At 39.0% G+C, this 26,167-nt stretch overlaps 1 protein-coding gene across 3 annotated transcripts in view; it reads right to left on the reverse strand.

Moving 5' to 3' along the window:
* Window positions 1–26,167, reverse strand: part of LOC126864517 (RNA binding protein fox-1 homolog 2-like) — a 350,319-nt gene that overhangs the window by 20,106 nt on the left and 304,046 nt on the right. For all 3 annotated transcript variants that reach the window (XM_050615950.1, XM_050615952.1, XM_050615951.1), the window contains one exon: window positions 224–377. In XM_050615950.1, the coding sequence (XP_050471907.1) occupies window positions 224–377 (154 nt within the window). The remainder of the gene's footprint in view (window positions 1–223; window positions 378–26,167) is intronic.

The following is a 26,167-nucleotide window of genomic DNA, read 5'->3' on the forward strand; positions in this document are numbered from 1 at the left end:
GTGCCTCAACGATGTAATTTATATTTTCAATTACACGCGATATCTCAATCTCTTTTTCATTTAAACTGAAAACCTCGAAATTCCGCCATTTGATAGATCACGCATCCAGCAACCCCGCTGATTAAAAGTTACCCGCTGCGGCTTCGAAATACCAAAAGTACCGTTGAATTGCCATCGTTGGATGGCGCGTCGAGGACGGCGCAGAACGTCGGAATCTACTTACGCAGGTGCGAAGGGATGCAGGGCCGTGGCCGCAGCCGCGGCTGCGAGCGGCCCCGGGTTTCTGGCAAGAGCCAACGCCGCTGCACTGGTTGGGAAAGCTGCTCTCGCAGCGCCCACTCTTCCTCGTTGGATGGCAACTCCTCTCAGCGCCGCTGCTGTAACAACACACACAAACGCACATGCCAATGCTTGCCTACCTTCTTCGTAGCGCTTTTACAGCGTCGGTTAGTGTTTGTGCTGCCGGCCAAAATCGCTTCGCTGGCTCTTCTCTTTCTCTACTTTCTTCGACGTTCATCGATATTCTCCTTTTTTCTTTTCTTTTTTTTTTTTTTTTTCTTGGAGATAAATCGTTGACAAACCAAGGGCGACGACGAGACGAGATTAGACGAATTTCAGGGAGTTGAACGGGCTCAGGGAAACTTTCGACCACGGACGGAAGGTTTGGAAAATCTTGGAAACGCTCGTTGCACCAAAGAAGGCGATTCCTTTGAAATTCCCATGGAAATTCGATGGAAGTTAACCAGACGTTTAAAAATTGATTTCTTTGCGCGAAACTATCGTAACAACGGATCCTACCGATTTATCCCGTTTCTGTCATTCAAATATCTATTTCAGCATCGTATACTCGAGCGACAGACGGAATCGCACGTTTGAAGGGAAGATTAAAACGACGAATCGATAAATGAATTAGAAGTATAATCAAAGATTATGGAGGCACGGAGATCTGAATCTCGAGATGTACGCTCGGATGTACCTGATTCTGACAAGAAGAAGGACCGACGTTATCCGTTTTCCTCCGAGAAACGACGACGGAGAGATTCGGATTTTCTCATAAATAGTTGGCTGCAGCGTTACCGATCCAGTCGAACAGAGTCTAAGAAAAGTAGCCAATATCTGGAGAAAAGGGATGTTGGAAAACCAACTACGTCTAAGTATAGTCCATCAGCTGCAGCTGATGAAAACCGACGCATGGAAATTGCTTCTACGTCTGCAGATACTTCTCAGACCGTGAAACTTCCCAGACCTACTATAAACATCGATCGGATAACACCTAAGGAAGACGACACACCTGTGAGTGCAGTAAAATTTTCTCTGTCGCAGGAACGGCAGGAAGCTCCAAGACTCAGAAATATTTGGAGTAAATGCAAAAGATCTTGCGGGAGACCCGTGTGCTAACTCACGTTGGTCATATTTTTCTGCGTTCTGTTGCCGCGTGTCTTGACATACTTTGCTGTTTTCCTCCTGGACAAGTTCAGGAAGAAGAGGCAATTTCTTCCTTCGGGGGAAAACTTGAAAGCGTAAATGTCGTTGGAACGTCGATGAGTCCAAAAGACGAAGATATCGAATAAACTAAATACCAAAGATTTGCGTGGAGTGTTGGAAGTTACGCAGAACGCGTACGTGAATTCCGTAAGGTTCAGAAGAGTTTCCGAACGTGCACCAGGAATCTACATCCTTCCAAGATGAATGATATCCGTGAATGAAATAGTTTTGACGAATATTTGGCTAAAATTGCTCATGGCCAAAATTTTGACTGAAGTAAAGTTCAACGAACCTCTTTGGGACATTTCATGGCGCTTCAAAATACACGTGTCCGTCATTCGTGTACAACGAACCAGGCAAAGAATGACGTGTAATTCCATTCCAACAATTCTTAAGAAACCATAGGGTCGACATAGATCTCGACACGAGTATCGATTACAAGATAGAAATCGACTGAAAAATCTCAATAACAACGCTTCTACACAGTTTGTTCGAACCTTTCGGAAGAATTGATATTTTAGATAGGAAGATAAAATCCGAGTGATCAGCCACGAAGAACTGATATTTTAGATAGGAAGATAAAATCCGGCTGATCAGCAACGAATTCAGATAGAGCAGAGTGATAAATCGTCATCGACGATTCTTTGGTGAAAGGTGGCAGAGAACGAGCGAGCTTTCAATGTAACGATCAAAGACGAGAAATTTGGTCGACTGTTGGAGCGACAATTAGGATGAAATCGGGTGTTCGTGCAGCTCGTTCCGTTGATGGAACTCTTGGAAGACGACGGTTCTTTCGGCGCCCGGAAATGCTTGCATCGGCGGCGTATCCGGCCTCGATTGATCGCAGACAGACTCTCTCGGTCCTTTGATCCGGACAGTGAAGCAATAAAAACTGATGTTTCTTGCCTACCTTTTGTCTGAGCTGTCACCGTGTGTGCGTGTGCCTCAACTAACTCGTTGTCTTTAGACTTCAGCATCGGTCCACGTTCAACTTCCGCCTCGAAGAGATCAAGGAGCGTTTGTGCGACTAGCGTCTTTTGTTTCTTTTCCTCCCTCACTTTTATCGTACGATCTTTTTTTGCTTTATCGTCGCAAAGTTCAGAGAGAAGGAAAAGCGACTTGTAAAGCAAAGTGTATCAGTAAGCGCTCAGTTGATGTAATTTAGTTCGTTTAACGAAGTAAACTTTCTTTCTCTGTCGCTCGGCCAACTTTCTTCAGCTATTAATCCAGATATACCTGTTAATTAAGATTCTGATAGCGAGACAATTCTTTTTTATTTCCAGATTTCTGCCAACACCCGCGTTTCACTTAATATCTTTTGCTTGTTAAGCTCAGTTGCAACAACAAACTAACCATCGATATCAATAATGATATAAGAATTTACTTAACACGTTCAATTTAAATAACAAATAGAGGTTTTAAATATTCGGTAGAAGAAAATGATATTATTTATTATTATAATGTATAAAGTAGAATATGTATTATTTTTTAAAAATAGTACGAAGCAAAAATTCACTTATATCTGGATTAATTACAGAAAAGAATCTAATTTTTTTTTTTTTTTAAATATCGATACTGATACGAACGTTTGAAATTTTTGACAATATTTAACAATTTTCCCGGGGGTTTTTCCAAGCTCGCTTGCTCCTTTTCTTTCTCTATCGTGCGCTCCGAATCTCTTCAAGAAACAGAGGTCTCCGTGGGGATTAGTACAAAAGAGAGAAAATTATTGGCGCAGCTGGCTACAGGCTAGAAAACTTGATACAACGAGCAACAAGTAAAACATCAACAATCAACAACAACAACGGAATAAGTATTAAACAATCAACTACCGTGCAAGTGTCGCACGTGTGGTTAGCGCGAGTACAAAAACGGAAGTTAAAAACCAGAGCCGCTTATTCGACTGGATGGTTACAGAAGCCAGACCTGATATCCGGTCGCTATTTAGTACAATACAAAATTTGGGGTGTGCGTCAAGAAAACAAGACTAGAGCGTGATGCATTTTACAGCAGGCACATTCCAAAAACACATTGGTAAGATCGTGAGAGCTAAACAAGAGAATAAATCGAACATCGCAACGAATCGATCTGTGGTCTGGCGAATGTCCTCTTAAAACCATATTCTCGAAAGATCTTCCGTTTCTTTCGATTTAATAAAATTTATCTACGTTTGCGAAAATTGAATTGAGCTCTAATTGTACTTTTCAATCATTACGTACTAAAGGAATTTCCAGGTAGAAATTCAAAATTCGTTGGCCTATCTTCATCGGTTTTCATAGTGACGTGTATGTCCTCCAATTAACGATAATTAATTAATGGGTTAACGACCGGATACCGGTCGGGGTTGGTACTGATGAACATGAGCCGTGGCAAGCTGGGTATTCAATAACGTGATCCCGAAACATCCAAAAATGTGGAGAATTCAATTTCCTGAACGTTATTCCGCGCTCGTGCAAATAAAAACCAATCGATCCGAAGAAACTAAAAATATGCACGAAGAAAGCGGAACGAGAAAGATTCGTGCACGTTTATCGAATAGTTTCTCAAGACGAACGATTTCAAATAAAGCTAAGATCTCCGTTAAATGAATATGAATTCTGATAGAAATTCTGTACGAGTAAAATTTATAATTAATATCGCGAATTTTATAAGGAATATATGTCTCGATAAAAATTCTAATAAAAATTCTATCGGAGATCAAAGATTCGAAATAGGCCAACGATGTTTCGACACGTTGCGAAACAAATGGAAAGAGAATTAAAGGGGTTGAGAAAACAAACAAAAAAAAAAAAAAAAGAAACAAACAAAGCAAAAAAGAAGAGAAAATACACAATCCACGTTGGACCACAGATCGATAATCGTCGCGTATGTAACGTCGCCCTAAATGGCGTGTGGGGTTTGCTAATTACGTGAAAGAAACATCGATAATGTGTGCCCCAGAGAGAAGAAGGTTGCTGAGGAAGGGCGTAACGGTGTAGAATGGAAAAAAAAAGAAGAGAAAAGGGGGTGGAGAAAGAAAGAAAGAAACGATGGTGCTCGACGAATAGTCGTGGCGAGAATGCAACAGCACCGTCGCTTCCGATGTATTCTCCCCGTTCTCGTTGTTTCGTTCTTCGAAATCGAAGATCCTCTCGACGCTGCGTATCGTGTATTTCGTGTCATCTTTTCTTTTTTTGTCACAAAGGAAACGCATCTGTTATTGTCTGTGTGCATTGTACGATCAGGGTAAATGGAGTAAAGGAGTGAGAGTTGACGCGTCGAAGAAAAAAAACAGATCGGAGGAAAAGCAGGATAATACGGTGGAGAAGCTTCGATAAATCTCGTCAAAAGAGATTGCCTCTTAAATCAACGCGAAGAACATCGACTTCTTGCAAAGTATTCTTCGTCGAGTGGATGGAACGATGGCCAAATCGTGTTACGAATGTTAGCACGAAACAGAAGCTAAAACGAAGGTAGATACGCAATTTGTGGAAACGCGAGATCGTTCAATTATCCGAAAATACGCGGTAGGCATCGCGGTGTCGGGTTTCCGTGCAATTCAAAGAGTAGTCTTTTTAATTAATTCGTTTTAATCGCACCCTGCTAATCTGCTTTATCGATTACGCGGCCATTGCACGATCGCTGTTAATTAAGTCAGCCTACTAGAACGCTGACTAACTAATTCGACCGCTTGCTCTCCGCAGAGGGAATCTTTTTGGAAAATCGACGTTCAACGAGGATATCACGATGGTCATCCTCGATTTCGAAGAAATTACATCCACTTGCAGCTCTTCGACGGAGGCAATCTCTCAACTAACGAGGTTTTGCGGTTCGTCGAGGGAAAAGATGTCTCTTAATTTCGTTTAATCGACGAATTCCAAATGTCGAGGAGTAAAAAGAAGAGGAAAAGATCTATCGAAGTAACAAATAAATCGCGAATGTTAATGGAAAACAGAAAATATACAAAAATATAAATTTACACGAACATTCACGATCTACGAACGAGTCTAAAATCTACGCTTCCTGTCAAGAAGAAAAATTGCAAAAATTCCCATCGCGAAACGCTCGTTCGAGATCCGTCGATCTTGCTTCGGCTCGTCATCGCGACGATAATAACGTCCGAAGCTTCCTGTACCGATAGCATCGATCAGACGACGACAAAAGAGACGTTCGTTCCCCTTGACATCGGCGCGTTTCTGAAAATTCCGAAGCCGAGGAATCGTGACGATGGAGAAACCGGGTTAGCGGAACAAAGAACAAGAAGAGGATGGAACGTCGGGGAATAAGTGACGTGCTGGTGTGTGGTTTCGTTGAATCTCGCGTCGCTTCCGGGCTGGATTATTAGAAGTCTCTCTGTACCTTCGTCTCGCCGCCGCCCTGGGTGCAAGGACGAGCGGTGCAGCTGCAGGGGATGGGGTCACCGCGGCTGCGGCGACTGCTGCAGCTGCAGCTGCCGATGGCGCCGCCGCCCCAAGCCAGCTCCACGGCATGGCCGGCAACCTGTATCCTGTTTTTGTCAGAAACTGTTAGTTCGTTGCATCGTCGTACCATTATTCTCGCGATTATAGGCTACATCACGTCCCGATCAATCCCTATTTGCCACTGTGGATCTTTGTTTTTCTTAAACTTGCCCGTTATACCATTAAAGTACCATTTATACACAGGCTCGCGAAAGTATTCGATCATATGTAAACGTTTTTCACGCACACATCTTATATAGAAAGATTTTGAAATTTCATTAGTAAGATCGTATTGATAATGTTTATAATAAATAGATTTGAAAATGTATATTTAACGCTTATACATTTAAAATAACTGAGATCAGATGCACGCTGTGTACTAATTCTTTTACTAAACGTACGTATCCAATAGATATCTGGCGATTTCTTTATACACTGTCAGATTGGTTTCGATATAAAATCACAGCAATTGTGTTTTATCGCAGTGCCAATGAAATTCCAAAATGCTTGATGTAACACATACAACATGAACATAAGAGTTTTCTATGGTAAATGCTCGAATACTTTTACGAGTCGGTATAACTCAGCGATACGTGAGTATATACGGTATACATGAGCATATACACGTGTAATATAGAAGTGTAATCGATAATCTGTTATTGCTTCATAATTTATTATTATTAAGAATATATTACTTTAGAGATGATTTAGCGTTAATTATGTCGATTCGAGTTTGAACTGACTACTCTCTGTGTTACAGTGCATGTGATTTGTTATAGAGGGAGCATAGTAATTGGACGTCGACGATAATATATATTGATTGGTAGGGCGTTTCCGGAACAATTTAATACGTCTGATTGGTTATTGCTTGGGATTATGTTCATACCTGTGGTACATTTCTGGCTCGATATTCTGAGTATCTGCATTAATGTTTCAGGGTGTTCCCTGTTTTATTAGGAGTTTATTGGAAAGTTGGATCCACGGTGCCGATTAGGGGTTGAAAATGGCAGCTTGTCGTTAAAGTATCTCTCTGTTTCATTAATGCGCGTATTATTGTCCGTGACACGGAAATACCATTTTGGAAATGTTTGGTCGAATGATCGATAACCTTCGATACGTAGCGCGACCTCCACGGACAACAAACACGCGATCCGATGAATTAATTGACATTTGCAGTTTTACAATTATGGCATTCTCGGTGTCAGTTAGCGAGTATGTTTCTATTAGAAAGTTATTTCTTTTTTAGTTTATATTTGCTTCTTCTCGTCTCATCCTTCTGTCTTTTGTTTCCTCCTCATTTCGCGAGAAAATAATTCGATTAACGAACCTCTTCGATCCTATTTTATAATTCTATTCCGATCACACGAGATCGATCGTTTTCTTTATCTTTTCTCTGATAAAATCAACGATAAATTTAATGAAAACATCAATCAGCGAGTCACGCCGATTCGAAGAACTGTTTTCTGTAGGAAATTTAAATAAACTCCACCTTATCTCTCCCTTATTTTCTAATCTCCTAACAATTACAATAAAACAGAACTTTATCGACGCTGATCATCTTTCACCTAAATCAGGAAGTAGCAACGATATCGAAGATAAACTTATATGGAAGACAAGCTGATATCGAACACAGGAAACATATACATGCAAAATATTTTTCTTTTCTTAAAGATATATTTAAGCCCTGAATCAATCCTGGTTCGTGAGCAACGTAGAATTGTCCGCAATATTTCTTACCTAAACCAAGATTACTAATAACAGAGGACAAAAATCCTAATAAATTCCAGTTAAGCTATCACGAAGAATTGAACCTTCCTGCTATTCCTACGATCGAGTTATAAGCTTGAACGATAGTGACTACACACGATATCGTTATCGTGGAATTGCAGAATGGCCACGAGAAAGGGGGTTTCACCGACAAAAGGAATTCAACACCGTCCCCACGAATCGTCCAGGCGAATTACAGAAGCGCGGGTAACGCGAGAAACGGCATAATCAAATATCGGAACAGATTAACACCATCGCGAAACCGCGTATTCAAATTTCATGCAGATCTCCGCGTCACTGCGGTCTGCGTTTCGTAACCGGCAGTTGCGATTCGTTAGGAACAACGTTTCGATATGGATTTATTAAATTCCAGGTATTCTCGTTTAATTACGAATTTTCTGCCGAACCACTGTCATTCTTCCCTCTGTATATTGTACCATCATTTTCGCATATCTCCCGTGACTCTGTGTTCTCGAGTATTTAGCGAGAAATCGTTTATTACAAGGAATTTCCGAAATTTTTTTGAAGCTTATAAATTCCCAAGAATCTTTTCTTAGTATTTTAGAAACGCGATTATTCTTCCTTTGTTCGAAATCGTGCATCACGATTCTATTTCTTACGTTTTCAAAATATTTGCCAATTAGGAGGAACCATAAACGAGCAACATCATGAAGAATACACAACGTTCGTGTCGTGACTTTTTCTATGAATTTAGATTTAAAATAAAAAGTATTATAAAAGTTGTTAGAAACAAATTGAGAATTTCAAAAACGTTGAAACAATGTTCTATCTCATGCAGACAATTTTCCGAAACGCAAACTATTTGGAAAGTGACCGTAAGTAGCTTCGTTTTAATTAATTTTTTAATTCTAGCAAGGATAATTTTTCCAAATCTAAAATAATGAAACTAGTCGCCGTGAAAATCCACTGAATCACGTCGAAATAGCTTTGACTAACTATACGATATTTTCGAGATACGTACTCGCTTTTCGATTCGAAAGGAAGGTACATATTTAATGTGCACGAACCTAACAGTATTGGATGTCGCGGTTGTCAGAAAGCAAGTTACCCCGGTGGAACAAGAGCAGTCTAAAACTATAGCAAACTATGAGAAATCGCAACGGTAGCGAGCATTCAATTTTCATTGCGGAGAAATCGATGCTTCTCTCTGTTCCTATTTTACGACAATCGTTCAAAAACTTCTATTTACGTGTTTCTATCGATTTTCCAATCGGCTAGAACTTCCAACCTAACGCAAAGTTTCCTTCGTACATTCGACTATCGATAACATTTTTCTAATTTTTTCGTTGCAACTTCTCCATAATTTCGTACGCAATAATATTGTACATCGGTCGTTCGGTTTTTTATTGTACGAAGGGCGAACTTACACGATCTCCCGGGAGTTTTTTAATTAAAATTCCGTATTTCCATAACGATACTCGTTCGGCGAACCGAGACAATGTATTATTAATTAACTCGGCCTCCCGTCGACGTTGATTTACTCGTGCAACAATACGCCGCCTATTTATCCGCGAATACGATTGAACTGCTAATTAGGACTGCGTTTATTTATCGACTCCTCGTCAATCCGACTGACACGACTCGCGATGAAAACCCTCGATTATTGTTTCTCTTTCTTTTCTCTTCTTCTTTTCTGCATAGTTCTCTATCAACGTTCGCGTAATTACACGCCCATTACGATTCCATGTTTCTTCGTTGGTATCGTTGAAATCAAATACAAGATTCTTCGTATACAATGCGGTTTAAACAAGAGAAAATAAAACAGCAATTACGATGAATGGAAATTGTTAGTATCGCTTGAAATTTAACAGCTATGCGTTACGCGTTTACCGATTTTTCGATCGACCACGAGCAACATTCATTGTACACGATATAATTTAACCAGAAATTATAAAAATGAAATTATCATAAATGAAAATTGCGAATGTATTTAATATTCAATTGACACGTGTCCATTGATACTTGATCTTCAACGAGCAATAAGATTCGATAAGAGAGTCGCAGGCTATTTCACGCATTGTAACGGGGTTTATTCGCGTCGTAGGATTTCTCCCTCTCTCCCTTCGATGAAATTTCCAATTCTCGTTTCCCCTGGAACATTCTTGCCTATAAATTCCCTAGGGAGCACCGGCAGCGAGCTCGTCAAGTGGGCTTCCTGCAGCCACGCCTCGAGTACCACCGCAGTAATTAATATGATTGAATTGCCGATTCGACCCGGAGAATCGGTACATTTTGTACGATCGTTCAATAAGGGTAATGCAAATTACGACACAAGTATTTTTTCTCGTTTCGTCACGAGCTAGAAATTTCCTAGAAACGTATAAACCGTAATAATCGCACTATCCGATTATAACAGAGTTATATCACGTTGTTATCCAATCACGGACAATTATACGTTTTTACGAGGATGTCTCTACAGAAGATATTCAAATTCCAAAAGAACCGAAGGACAGTTATACATTTTACGAGGATATCTCTAAAGAAGAAATTCGAATTCCAAAAGAACCGAAGTTCTTGGGACGAGAAACTATACTCGTAATAATCTGTACAATTATAGAATATTGATTTATATCATGTTATTATTCAATCGTTGATTATTGAACTATAGAAACTATCGTAAATATCCGCGAGAAAATCTGTACGGTAGAAGTTAATTTTTCGAGACGACATCTCCCCTTTAAAGCAACCTTCGAGCATTTTTTCGCAATATTTGCCAGACCACGAACGCGACACGGGACGAGCGCCAGAAGCGTTTCTTTTGAATTATTAAGCGGACAAATGAAACGCGCCCAGACGGAGAATCAATGAAATTTCTGCCGTTGGTTGGCAGCCACGTGCGTCGCCAGTCATTCGCGATTACGTTGAATAATTAACAGCCGCCGAATTCAGTCGTAATTAATTATGCAAATAACTAGCGCGTTCAATTTGTTATTAGATTCATTTGAATCGGCGACGATTAACGAGCCGGGCGACAACGAATTCCCTGGACGTGCAGGAAAACCCAACCCCCTTGCGGTTCACCAATGAATTACAAGGAAAATCCTCCCGTAAAATCGATGTAGGGTGGCAAGATGTATCTTTGAATAATGAATAATATCAATCATTTTGTTATTCATCGGTTATATCCATTTCGGCACGATAATTCACTCTAGTTGCTCATTAATTGATGAAATATGCGTTTTTAAGGCATTGGTACGGCTCATAAAAATTGATCATTTAAAACGAATCTTTTATTTTCTTTTTCCTTCGTCGAAATCTATCAAGTACGAAGAACTATTTGAACGATTTCGAGAATTTGGAAAGAATGTTCAATTTGTACAATTCCTATTCCCTAGCCATCCATTGCACAACGCTCGAATCGCCTCTATTTCGAATAAGAATTTTCAATGAATTCAAACAACAGGCAATTTCTACCGTCACACGAATATTTGTGCAATTCCTATTTCTCATAACACTCCAACCACCCTCTATTTCAACGAATCCTAAAGAATTTCCAACAAATTCGAACCAACTTCTCAGCCAATTTCTATCGCCCAAATATTTATACAATTCACTTGGCAGAAACGAATATCCAAGAAGATTATCCAAATATTCTCAGTTCGAATAATTGCAAAGAATCAGCAACGAGTCCAAACGATAGCCAACCTCTACCATCGCACACGTATTTATACAGTTCTCATTTCCTCGCCATTCCTCGCCCAACATAAATCATCCCTTCGTCGAACCATTTAACATCCCCTCCGCTTCTCCACAAAATTCTCAAAAAAAAAAAAAAAAAAGAAAGAAAGAGAAAAAGCAGAAAAAGTCCACCAACATTACCGTGTAGAATCGCAAAATTTTCTCACAAAAGATCATTCAACACGATCGTAGATGCGGTGAGGAAGCGACGAGCGTGTGCTGGCGTAACCTTGAATCGATGAAAAGCCGTAGCTCCGCAGCGTCGCGGATCAATGGGAGTTGGCGCATCGGGGTTTGCGTACATCGGGAGTCATCGTCGGTCCATGAGGCTGTGAGTAATTAATACGATTGGATTCTATTCTGCAGGGCTGGTGCAGCAGCTTTGAGGCTTTCGCGCGCTGCAGAAGCTTCGGAATGGTGAGAGGAGAGGGTGGCCCGACGATGGGGTCGCAGGAGGGGTGGCTGTGCTGGCAGGGTTGCTGCGAGCGATCAATAAACGCCGCTGCCAGCATCCACCCCTGGATCTACGTCTCTCCACTCTCCCTCTTTCTCTGTCTTTTCTTTCCACCCTCTTCTTTTCTGTTTTCATCCCTCTCGACATCTTTTTTCCCTCACGCGCATCTCCTCTCGAGAAACTTCGTCGTCTCCTTCTGTCTAGAACTCGTTTCAATCTTCCATGTTCCTTCTCCGATCGTCTCTTCTCTTTCCTTCCCCTCCCCCCCTTTTTTATAAGGGTAGTTCCTAAGAGATTCGCTGTTCTGTGTCTTTGTTTCAAGATTGAAGTTCATTCTACGTTTTCCTCTTGATCGATTTTACGCGTGCCTGCCTACACGCTTCCGGTGTCTTCGTCCTTTTCTTCTTTTTTCAGTTTGTCTCTTTGTCGAGCGAAGAAATCCCTTGAATTTCACTCTCGATTTTTCCCATCGATTCTCCCACGAACGTCTTGATTTTTATTTTCGCAAGACGGCTCTCGCGCTTTCGGATACACTTTCCCTCTTTGCGTTCCCTGCCAAGGGAATTCTCGCTTGCACTCTGCGCAGTAACGTATAATACAAATTTCTGTTTCCTTTTTATATTTTTATATTCCTTTTTATATTCACTTTTATGTTCGCTGTTACTCCTTGTCGCGTTCAACTCTGCTCCCGCACGTACAGATATATTTCGTACTAAAAAATACCGAAAATTCTGTGCAACACTTTTTCATTAGCTGCGTCGTTTCGTTCCCTTTTAAATTCATTTTGCCGGCTAATAATATACAATTTTCCATTTCCTTTCGGTTCTATATTAAAAATAAAATGCTAAAAATTCTGCGCAATGGTTTCCCATCGTTTTCACCACGTACCAGTCTTTAGAATATATTTTCGCTTGTAATATACGATTTTTTCTTTTATCCTCTTACGTCTTTATGTATTTTATTCTATTAAAAAATATTGAAAATTCTGTGCGATAGTTTCTTTTACCATTTTTCGCTTCCTTGCCTGCTACGTCGCAATTTCTCGTTTAATTTTACTCTACTCACGGTCTCACGGTTACATCCTTTAATCTCTTAATACTTCTCATCTATCCCAGCGCCAAATATTATTTCATCGCACCGCCGTTTATTCTGCAGCATCCGTTTTTCTTTGCCCGCGCACGATTCACCTCTTTGTCCTTCAATTCGTTCCATCAACTCCTTTTTCGCTGGAGAGTTTCCGCGCGAAGAAAGGCAATAAGTCGATACAACAGAGAGAGAGAGAGAGAGAGAGAGAGAGAGAGAGAGAGAGGAGAACCAGCTCGAATTTCTCTCTCCTATTGTAGCAATTTTCTTTCGAAAGCTCCCGCGAACGTATCCGTATAGCGAAGAATTGCACGGTGAAAAGAAAACAATTCGTCTTTCTCGACGCTTCCGCAGCAAAATCACCGACTAACCGTACAAAGGATTTTTATACAGCAAATGATCCCAATGGAGAAACATTCTCTGGCTTGTTCCTCACCGAATCTCTAAACTTTCTAAAGTCAACATACTTTTTATCGTTTCTGTCATCTTCCGAACGTTTCACAGGTCTCAGCGCTGTCGAAAAAATTATAGCAACTCAGTTATCTTCCCGGAAAGTAATTCCTCGAATATCTTCGATCTCGCTAGTTGATCTCGTTAGTCCTGGAAGGGTTGAAACACTAAAAATCCTTCTTTCAATTAAAACGAATGCAAGATTGGAATGTGGAAGATTGAAAGGTCTTACCATGATTGAAACATGGAATAGAAACTCGTTTAGACGAAACTTTAGATTTCACCTGGCTGCCTGATTTACAGTTTTCCATCGACAAATCGTTCGAGAGACAGGATGACAATGTGATTTCCAAGAGAAAAGGAACGTCACGTGAGGATCGTTAAGCGAGATTGAATTAGAGACGAGGAAGGCGAATTCGCAGCCAAGAGATTAATGCGTTCGCAAAGATCGAATGTGCCGATCAACCGAATTACCTGCTGAATGATCTCTTTAAAATCGCGTTCAGATTAAATTCACGACTCGATTTCTTCTGACAACCGCTGGTTCTTCGTTCGAAGGATGAATTTTTGAAGATTCATGGAAGATAATAGAAACACGCTTTCGAGATTACACGGATAGAAAGAATCTAACGAATTTAAAGATTCCTCGATAAAGATCGACCGATATGATATTTTTCATGGATCAAAGATATTTACGTAAATTTCGCTAAATCCTTTGCGATCAAAATTCCAAAGAGATTTTCCAAGACTCTTTGCTTCTAACAAACGTATCCTATACATATAGATGAGTAGATTCGCTACACCTCCTGCAAGTGAAATTCCAAAGAATTTTCCAAGAATCGCTCGTCTCGATAAACTGCAGCCTCCATAAACATTTCATCGAATTTTTCGCGATAAAAATTCCAGAGCGATCCTAAAAAAAAAAGAGAAAAAATATACGAAAAATTCCGAGAACCGCTAGTCTCAACAAACGTAATTAATTTAAAACTGGCTAAAAATTTCTCAACTCGTATCCTAAAAATCTCATCGACAAGAAAAAAAAAAAGTCGAGAAAAATAATCGCGTCTTGTAATCACGACTCGATAGAAAGGAATAGTTACGACTCGCGACAATGATTCGCAAAAGGTGTGACAGCAGAGAAAGGAATGGCGAATAGAGGATGGAGAGGGTGACAAGAGAAGTAGAGCGAAAATAGAGTACACACATCGAGGCAGACGCGGAACACCGGCAGACCCGGGGGCGAAAAGTCAAATGCACTAGAGAACCACAGTCGCATGAGCCACGAGTAAAGCAACAGTGATTAGGTGTGTGTAGATTACTCGCTACTCCTCTTTGCCAATTATGCGTGGTAACGTCAACGTTCTCAGGACTCGACTAATGGTAATCGTCGCATGACCTGGCAATTTTCATCTTTCTTGAATAGGAGAGCGGGTTTGTCCATCTCTCGACCAGGAGAAATCACTGGACCAATCTTTTTTTTGGTCAGTATTCAGTGTCGAATAGGGATGGTTTCACATTTCAAAGGGAAAGATGTTGGCTGGATTATCGCGAAAGATTCCGAGCTCCTTTACTTTAGCCGCCTTTGCTTTCAAGCATATTTTAACCTGTTTTGAACCGAGAAAAACGAATAAACGAGTTAATTCGTCGCTTGGATTCTTAATCTCTGAAAACTAATTATTTCTTGATCCGTGAACCATCTCTGGTTTGAAACGCGTCGTTTCGCTATTCAAACAGCAACGCGTCATTGTTCATTTTTTAAAACTCGCTGTAGATCTGAGGAATCATTCGGTCTAAAGAAACAACTTCTTAAAAATTGGTAAAATCTAAAGACTTTCAATTATTTATACGTCTAATGGGTAAATACAGATTGAAACTTTTCATTGTAATAGCTCAGGATTTGAACGAATTAACATATTTCTCTGTAGCAGCTGCGAAAGCTAAATATCACTGTCAAATATTTAGAGATTATGCGCGACTAAAATCAAGCGCATTGTCGGAAATCGAAAATCGAAGTTCGTCAAAGGGATGTCGGTAATGAGCAAAAGTTTAGGTGTAAAGTGCTCGTTTAGCTTCGGCGAACGAATGAAATTTGTGTCAAAGAAAGTGAACTTCGCGGAAAGGAGAGATCGCAGTTTAACGCGGTAACAAATTAGTTCGGCCTTAGAAAATTTCATCGAATCGAGACTCGACTTTCCAACGAGTCTTCAAACGGTTAACTTTGCCTGATAAACACTTGGAAACAGTAGCAACGGCTATCTTGTTGTCGGGCTCGGAATCTTTCGCATCTTTGATCGCTGGATCGTTCGAGGTCGGTGGACAAGGAGGATGAACTCTATTTAAATTTCAAGGTGCGAAAAACCGGAAGTTCGTTGCTCTTCGAGCAACCAACACGTGTTCCTGAAGCGGTAACAAAATGCATTCTCTGCTGGATATAACAATTAATATACAACGATGTCGCTACACAGATAAATATTCGAAAAACTCGCAATTTCGAAAAAAAACTGGTCCGGGCCTCGTCACAGTTCTTTCATCGATCCATAATTCATGCACTAAGAAACGATTCGTTCCAGAAATAACAATCATAGTCATTAATAACGATAATAATAATATCATATAATGATCTTCGTACGAAAGCCATTCAACAGAACGGAAAGAAAAGAAGAAAAGAAAAAAAAAAAGAAACAAAGACACAAACGAATGGTACAATAGACATAGTAGGTACTGCACTCCGAGCAATGTGAGTAATTACGCAAAAAAATAAATAGTAGATGCAGAGATTAGTATGAAAAAAAAGTGAGCTTCTCTACCGATGTTCCGTATGTTTCTCAAATGGGAAAAAAATAACGGATGAAACGAACTACCTACTGAACGATTATCTATCGAGAAAATGTATAAAAGCAGTTCCCAATGGCTCGAATGCTACACAAAACGATATCGTTCTCGCGTTTAATTCGATCGATCGCGATACTCCACGTACCGTGCTTTGTTCTTGCGAATATGTATAATGTGTTTCCTTACACGTGTACGATTATGCAATACAAAGAAGAGGATATTGTTTTTCCGTTCTTTGCTCGGTTCTTGGTTATATCGGTTGTCTGATTATTGCACGACTCGTAATATTCTATTATCTTATCGTCTTTATGATTTTTTTCTTTGTCCGCTCTGTAGATGGAGTTTATAATACGATAAGGTTAACGATAGACGTCAACTTTTAAAAATATTCCCAGATGCACTGTGTAAAGAGAATTATAATGAAAATTAGAATGAAAACAGATAGACATATTACAATCATGTTGTTATTTTTCTAGGATTTCGGTATTCATTTTGTTAAAAGCGCCTGTATGTTTTTAGTAATTTGCAAAAATGATAGTTTCGATGGATCTTAGTAGTTCTAGCGTTAAACAAATATTAAAAAGACGAAACAAAATTTTTTTTTATCGCGAGTAAACTTTGCTTTGGAGTTGCATAAATTTTGAAACTCTGTCCTACGCTCCAGATAGAATTAATAAAATGCTAATGTAAGCATCAGAGGGAGAGGCAATTAGTTTTTTGAGCTGATTATTTCAGAAAGTTTGAAACTCTATCCTCGTCGAATTTTTCTTTCCCTCTAGTTAAAATCAATCGATCAATTTGCTAAACAAAATCAACGAAAAACAAAGAAAATAGTTAACGACGAGTTATACCACGAAGTTGTCTACTCTATCGTGAACTTTACTTCCGAAATATTTGAACCTGATCATTTCGCACGTTTTCAAAGTCGACGGTTTCCCACCGTCTATTTTTCCACGTTCTTTTTCCATTAATCAAAGAATAACTTTATCTACTTCGCTACGATTATTTTACCTTTAACATCCATCGTTTATCTCGATAGCTCGCGAAGATCCCACGGTTCGTAGACTAAACGCAACGCGCTCCGATCGATCCGGAAAGAAAAACACTGTTCCTGCGAGGCATCATTGCAGCTAATAATCCCGTTCCTTCGCCGTTTACACGGACCACGCGATTCTCCGGTTATCTTTCATTCAACCTAACGAAACCGTGAGAAAGAAACAAAAAGGAAGAACAGAAGGAATCGACGTTTTCTCTTCCGAAGAATCGTCTACGCGTTAAAAGCGTAATACCTTTTCTCGTGAAACAAAAAAAAAAAAAAAAAAAAAGAGCAACGGAGAATAAAATAAGTAGAGACAAATATAAAGAAAGGAAGAAACAAAAATGTAATGAGAGAGAAGGAAATACGAACGTCGTTTCTCTTTTCCCTTTTCTGCTTGTTCCAAGGAGCAGAGGATTATCTGTCGAGCTTTCAAAAAAGCGCACCCCTTCGAGGGGTGACTACTAATTGCTGGCGGTGCTTGCACGCTCAGCGGTAACTAATTAAGGCTACGCACTGAGACTAATTAGTGAATGCCAGGCGAAACAATCAGTAAGTAAGGTGAACGTTATAAATATATGTATACGTATAGATGTACTCGTGTCTGCTGGAAAAAAAAAGAAAGACACCGCGAACGGCAACGAAGCTCGCGTTTTTTACTACACTGAAGGCATCTTTGGTCTTGCGGAACTCGAGAATTATTTGTCTCGCGTGTCGAAGGATTTTCGTATTTTTAATTTTCTATGGATTTCGATTGGACAAAATTTCCATGGATTCGCGCGTGTAAATTTTGGTTGACTTTTATGGCGATAGCTGTACTCTGGATGTTACTCCGTTCTGAATAGAAAACCAATCTTATTTTGTTTCGATTTTGATTCGGTGATTCAGTGACTTTTCGATTCCATGTTTACGATTTTGCTACAATCGATTACTGGATGGCGAATATTCAGATACAACTGAGGAAACGAAATCTAAACAGAGATTTTCTTGACTTGTCAGATATTACAGCGAATACTTTGGATATTTCATATATTTCTGTATATTACGTGCTACCTCTGTGCAAGATATTTTCAAATGTCGAGATTTTCGTATGAAAGATATCGGAAAAATTTGCCATTGAAGAAACTAAGCTCACTTAGAAATAGTACATTCATTGAATTGACAAATTCAGTCGACTGCTTGTCAAGGAATCGATTATAGAAATAATCGTGTTAGAAAAGAAACAGCGAGCGGCGTGACCGAGGCGGTCTTGTCTGAACGATGCGATACGAGAATTAATTAGTTACCACTAAATCAAAGGCGGCACTTGTCGAGCATGCAGCAACCTTCGCCCGGCCAAAAAATTACTGTCATGTCTCTCGCCAACTAACACACCGTGCCACGATCCAATAACATTAATCAATAACAACAGTTCCAAAGAAATAAAAATAAAATAAGAGAATGAAGAAAAGAACGAACATAAAAAAAAAAGAAAATAACGAAAATAGCGAGTGGTACATATATCATAAACGATCAGTAGAATATTAAATAGATGAGAATAACTTGAAACGCAGGAAAGAAATTTAAATAAAGTAAAAGGGAAGTATGAAAAAAAGAACAAGTATAAACGAAAGATATTATCAAACCGTGCCGCCATGGCAGCTCATCTCGGAAGAAAAAAGAAGAAAAAGAAAAGAAATAAAAACCGGCGTCAGAATCCGAGAGGATATTACTGTTATAAGAGGGACGGATGAGAACACAGCGAGAGACGCTAATTGAAAAGAAGATAACGTTACGTTCTCTGATAAGAGAAAAGAGATGAAAAAAAAAAAAAATAAAACGAACGAAAGTAGTAACAAGAACGAATAAAAGAAAGCGTTCTCTGGTAGACGGCATGCTTTTTTGTCCCTTCCCCCCTTCGTTACGTTCTTTTTCGCGGATGCCTTTCAAAGACGCGAGCAATTAGCCAGTACAACTTGCATTACCGTCTCTCCCTCTTTCACCCTTTCGTTTCACATTTTTTCTTTTCTTCGTTCACGAAAAAAAAAAAAAGGAAAGAAAAAGAATAAAGATCATCTGAACGCGAATAACCGTTAAAAACGCGAATGACGTCGGATAACAAGCTGCGAATAGAAAGATAGAAAGGCGGGAAGAAATAACGAAGAGAACAAACAAGAGAAAAAACCTAAGGGAACAAATAATGTGTAAAATGAAACAGAGAGTGAAGAATTAAATGAAAAAAAAATAAATATAGAGAAAGAAAGAAAGAAAGAAAAAAAAAAACGTACGTGTAAGATACACTAGGAAACGTTAAGATCGTTTCCGCAATCCACACTACTCAGCTCTCGTACGTGTACGTAGGTGCAAAATATATATATATATATATGTATAGTAATCTGTACGACTGCCAGGACGGACGTACCATAACACGTGAAATTATAATATAATAATAAGGTATAGTCGCATGTATCCGTATACACAGTGTTTAGAATTTTCTTTTGAAAAACGATTCGTAAGACAAGAGAAAGAAGATAAAGATCCTGTTCTTCTTTTTTTCCTGTATATATACATTACAGTTTTATCTTCTGATAAATTTAGACGTAGTTTCATAAAATAACGTGCAAACGAATACATACGCGTATATTCGTTACGTATATTCAATATAGATATATGTACGGTATATATATAATAATATATATATAATGTATTCACAGGTGAATCTCATATGAAGGCAAGCCAAGGCCACGACATGAGACGTGCAAATTAAAAAAGGTAATAATTATTAAAAAAAGAAGCAAGTAAAAAATTCTCTCCCAAAACCGCTTTCCAACCACAACCAAGCACAACCACAGGCAAGGTACGGGCCTTTGTCAACGAGACAGTCATCAACCAGTGAATATGTGGCGCATTACCGTGATTATTATATATATGTAATAGTAACAATTTGAAAAATCTATATATATATGTAATGTATGTATATATATATGTATAGCTATATATACATATACATATACGTATGAAGTACGAAAGATGGGTTAATTTTATGGTTTCGTGGATGGATATGGAACAGGTGGGATGAGACAGTGTAAGAGGAAAGATAGGACAATGGAGGGTCGATTAATAATAAGTGTATAGGAGCCAGTGACGAGCACCGTCAAAGTGGTGATCGTTAATACGACTATTGTTTAACCATAGTGGTCGATTATTAATACGTAGCAATCGGTTAAACGATTCGACCAGTAGCTCGATCTCGATTCTCAACGAACGTGATGGCGGAACAGTGCTGGCTCGAGAGACATTTAACTACACGTTATCGTATGATCTTTTTCTTACAGATTGATCGTTTCTATCGTATTCGATGGATGAATTTTGGACACTCTATATTTTAACGTTAAAATGTCAAAGAATTTAAGGTGTAGAATTTACAGGATTAATTTCCGAATTTTGGAATTTCTTTCTTGGTCTCTCAACATTTTCTATTTCTAAAATATCCCACAGACGCTGGTTAATTTATCATGCTACGTTAAATATAAGAAGCGACTAACATCGTTCTAACTATCTATATACACTACCACCTCGAAACTATACGTTAATCAACACAGAAAAAGAAAGAATCCAAAAAAATGTATGCTGTGCATCAATCACCCCCAAAAGTATTCTAATTACTAAAAAAAACTCTCCATTCTCTGCGAGTCAGTCCACTATCGAAAAATCCCCGCAAAAACTACTTGGCACAATCTACTACGACAAAAAAAAAAAAAAAGAAAAACCAGAGTGTCCATGATCATCCAACGTTTTCGCGCAAAAGGCCAGCACTGATGCGTCAAACGTAAGTGTTACGGGATATGAACTCGAGATATTTGCTTGCAGCCGGTTATACATTGAAAAGTAAAAAAAAAAAAAAAAAAAAAAAGAAATAAAGGAAGAAATGTATGATACGTGGTGAAACAAAAACGAGAGAGAGTGCTTTTAGAGACTGGTGGTGTTTGCGAGCGGTGTGAGCCGCGATTCGGCCGGATTAATCGATTAATCGAGTACAAAAAATAGGAATTAAACAGCCAAGGTTTTTTCTGGATGTAAAGATGAGGAAGGAGAGAAAAGGAATAAATCGGTTTGACAGAGAAATTGGTACAAAGAGTACGAGGACTGTTTAAGGTAGGCACAGAGCGATGGGTTAATGTAGTAATCGTTACGCTAAAAATTAATCAAATCATACGAATTATTACGTACGAGAATACCTCATGCTTTTACCACCGGACAGAGGAAACCCTAGAGACTAAAAGCTAGCACAGGCGAGACTCGTATATATATATATTGTTTCTGTTTAAAAAATTTGTTTGGCATTCGACACTAAGAAATAATCCCGACCTTTCTCCTTCCTTCTCTTCGCGTTTTGGCGTCCGCTGCTCTTCGACTATCCGTTTCAGGCCATGGGAGGAACACATAAGGTGGTGGCCATCTGATCCTCACAAAGGTTCGTCATCCTTTCTTCTTCTTCTTCTTCTTCTTCTTCTTCTTTACTACCAGATCTTGACACATGTTCACGATTGTTATATGTGTGTATTATATATACATATATCTGTCCTTTATATCGCATTGTCAACGTGGAATCTTTTTTCTATATGATTCTGGTTCGATTCTCCTTTTTTGATTTTCTCGATTGCCTCTTATTGTTAGTGGAAACTTATCGTTCGTCCACTCTGCTTGAGAAGTTTCGATAGTTATCCTCTATTTTTCTTGACATCCTGCAGAAGTCATGTTCCGAGCCTACGAGCTATTTTCCAGTGCTCTTGACCTTTTGCCTTTTCAGCTTGGATGTTCGAGCGAACGAGTTCCTCTTCGAGGGTAGCTTTGTGCGTTTGTGATAAATTTATAATAGGATTCAGTCTAGCAACCTCGAGATGTCGAAATACCGTGCTTCATTTTTTAATGCCAATAGGAATTTTCAGAATCGGTAGACTTTTAGTATTCGTTAATTTAGGAAATTTTGCAAAATTCCTAAATTGAGAATTTCACAATTTCCTTCAAACATATCGCGCACGAGAATTTCAAATTCAGGTGAAACATTCTTTTTTAATACGCGGTACATTTGCTGGAATGTTCTTCCGCAATGGTATCTCGATATCTCGGAAGCTTCGAATATTCAACAACTACATATCGAGCATCATGGAAAACCGCGGAGTTCTCCAATGCACAAAGCTACCAACTCGTAGACGAGACATCGCCGTTTCGCTTGTTTCTTCGGATGTCTGGTTCCTTGTCCGTCTCTTTCTTCCTGGATGGCACGTGCACATCAACGATGTACAGCAACAACGATCGTGGCGCGCAGTAGCAAGTGAATCGTAAGAGCCGACAGAGAGCAGGGAACGACACAGAGAGAACGTGAGAACACGGCAGAGAGACACGGTTTTGCAACGACCTTTAAAAATGCTTTACGTGTGTGAAGAAAGGTGGTACACGTGGCATGCAAACGGTGACGGGGCTTCTGGATACGGTAGTCGAGCGTGTCGAACAAGCTTTAAAAGAACTTTATCGAGCGATAGAATCATTCAAACTCGTTGCGCACAGGTAACTTTTTTTCACCATTGTCATTTTTTAATTTTCTTTATCCTTGTTTTATACTTTTTTCAATATATCAATCTTTACAATATTCCTAACTTTCTACGAAAATGGGAAATTTTCAAGTCTCGATATTTGTCCTTTTACAGTTTCTAAGAAACTAGGAAAGTTCTAAAAATTCCAATTTTTGCCTCTTTCCAAATTTGGGATGTCTAGAATTTCTTTTTGTCAAATTTGGAATAGAAATTTAAAACCTTCTCCTTAGAAATTTAAATTAGAAATTTAGGATTTTCTCTTTCCAAATTTTGCATTTTGCTTCTTCAAATTTACGTTAAAAATTTAATCAAGCCTCTCTTTTCAAATTTAGTATAGCAATTTAAAGTTTTCCCTTTCTACACTTTGGTATAAGATCTATCGCTCGATAAATATCCCAATATCTACCGGGTTACGATCGAGTTCGGGATTCTTGTCGCAGTGTTACTCACTGAAAGCTAGACGCCACTAATCAAGACCAAAAAAAGCCTACTGCATGCATTCCTTCGAACTCTGCTTTGCGCTTTTGTGACCTAACGCTTCGCTTCTACAACGAAGAGAATCTTAAATACGCATAAACTTTGTAACTCTTGGAACATCATCGATTAATATCGATATATACTTCCCGAAGGAAATAGAATTTCCAGGATCGTTGAACACAGACGGATAAAGTGGATGTTTTAAAAAATCATTCGATCTTTCTCCCCTGTTTTAACAAACACGATTAAACGAGATAAGAAAAATAAATAGAAACCCGAAGGATTAAAGGATTGTCAGAAAGTTTCACGAGGAAAACAGGAAGAGCACAGAACACACAAAAAGTACTCGGGAAGAGATATAAAAGAAGATAAATAAAGATGAATCAAAGGAGACAAAAGAAAAGAATATGACGCTCGAATGGCGAGGTTCGAGCAAAACGAAAGAGAGAAAAGGCTATAATCAAACTAAGGGGATGAAAAATAAAGATAAAAGGTTTTGCAAGGGATACGAACGATGCATGCCACGTAATCGAAGTTCGAGATGGACAGTGAGAATTCTCGGTGTTACTTTTGATAAAGTAGAAAACTCCTTCTTTATTGCCTGGCCAGAAAACACATTGAATCACTCGCTTTCCGACGAACAGTAACTGCATTCTTTCCTTAAACCGCGCGAGTGATCTGTCCATTGGAACCTTGATAATAAAAAGAGCAGAGAAATGGAAAAAAGCTGATCAATTGGTGACACAGAACCAATCGTTCTAATATTTCTCGCTACTTCCTTTAATTCTCACTCTTGCTTTTTGATAGTTTCTTCTTATATGCGTATAACATTAATGGCAATCTATAAAACATTGCGTCGGATCGAAAATATTAAAAAGATATCGTCACTAAGCTACGTTTATCAATGAAACTAAAGTTGAAACTAAAATTTCGTTAATAAATAAAACTTACATATAACATTAGTATTTTGGATTACGTACATCGTTACAACGTATGAAAATTAAAGTTCAAATAACGCTATAACGTTTTAATGGTAAAGTTAAATTTCGAACCACATACTACGATAAATACAATTAAATCGAAATTATAATCCTCGCCACGAACGTTGCTCGATATTACGAGCGAAGAGGTCAAATTCTACAAGTTTAATCTCCAGTCTCTTTTATCATTCATTATCAAGGTTCCGATATTCCATCGTAATTATTTTATCCTGTGCAATGTTGGAGATACTCGTCGAGACACTCGTACACATCGAGGCAAGAAACATCGAAATCAAGTTTCCGCGAAACTAACAAGTCCTGTCAACTCGTACTACTTAGAAGCGAATCGATCGAGGCGTCACGGCGTTTAATTCGATTCCCTGTCTTCTCCAGTATAACATTGTACCGTTTTCTTATCGTGTCGCTTCCCTCTTCTCTTTTCTCTCTTCGTTGCGTGCCCTCTATTGTGACTTCTCCATAGTCTCCAACCCCATCGATGTCTTCTTCCCTTTTTTTTTCCGATCGTTTTTTACGCTTCGATTCCATCCACTACTACGGTTACTAGTACCATTTTTCCATCGAATCGACATCTCGGAAACGTTAAAGTGGCGCACGCTTTTATATTTTTCGAATGGAAGCCGACGACAGTGAAACGTTTCAAAGGGACGCGCGTTGATGCACCACTTTACCTTTCCAATTTGTTACAATGGGAATGTGTCATGAGCGTATTTCGATTCGTCGAGTACCGTTTGGAAATTCGTCTCGAGAGTAATACCGTTTTCCCTCTTAGGTGCGAAACACCTGAAGTCACGAACGCGAGAAAGCCAACGTGCTTTGAATCCTGAAAGAGAATTGGTCGATCTGACTGTTCTGGATCACTGGAATGGAGTTTACTTTGCAACTGTCTGGCTGAGCTGCTTCGTTCTATCGATGGGATTCTATCGCGAAACCTTTGGCTTATAGCTGTATCCTTCGTGAGAATTCCATGCTAACGCTATCGGTCTTCGACGTGTGCCTAAATATCTTATACACATGTTCCGTGTAACTTGTGTATTTCAAGTATTTTGCGCGTTCTTCGTGTATATTGTTAGCCTCTAATCCTAGTCAGCTTGTCTTTAACAGAGAAGTCTCAATTGCTATTTCGTCACTACAGTTTAGTAGTTAGAGAATATTTAACGCTTGGCGTTATACAGTTCAATTTAGAAAAGGTAAATGTGACTCTGAAAAAATCTGAGAATGGTTGATGTAGAAAAAGATTATTCCCGACACGTTACGATGCTATGGATCCTCTTTGTGTCATACAATTTTCCTATAATGTCCCTTCGTATTGCTAAACATCACGAGTACGCTTCGTTAAAATGATATAACAGAAACGAGGTAGCGTGGTAATTATATTTCTGTCCGAGTAAAATACAAAATTAATTTTGTCAAAGGCACCTGCATATTTTCGATGGATGTAAAAGGATAAATTTGAAATGCTTCGTTGTAACAAGACCGATAGCTCTAGCGTTCAAATCTTCTTTTTCTCCCGTCATTATCGTATCATTGTTGGCTTCGTTATAAAGTAGAAGAATATAAAAAGTTGAATTATTAACGATTAGGAACTCATTAAGGCCATCCAGATCGTCGACGAATTCTTTTTCCCTAAACAATACAAAGCTAAGAAGTGATTCATGAAACTTTAAACAGCACGTTGACGATCATTATAATCAATATACGGAATGTATCGTTACTAAAGTAATAGTTTGCCCTTAAACAGACACTTTGAAAACGCTATAAAAGGTAACTCTCTTACGATCACTAGAAATAATACCCTGTATCGATTTATGTCCAAAGAAACCGGATGAAACAGCTAAAGTACAAACGTTACGCTAACGCTGAAACAAGTAAAC

Source organism: Bombus huntii, chromosome 4 (genome assembly GCF_024542735.1).
Source record: "Bombus huntii isolate Logan2020A chromosome 4, iyBomHunt1.1, whole genome shotgun sequence".
Classification (NCBI taxonomy): Eukaryota; Metazoa; Arthropoda; class Insecta; order Hymenoptera; family Apidae; genus Bombus; species Bombus huntii.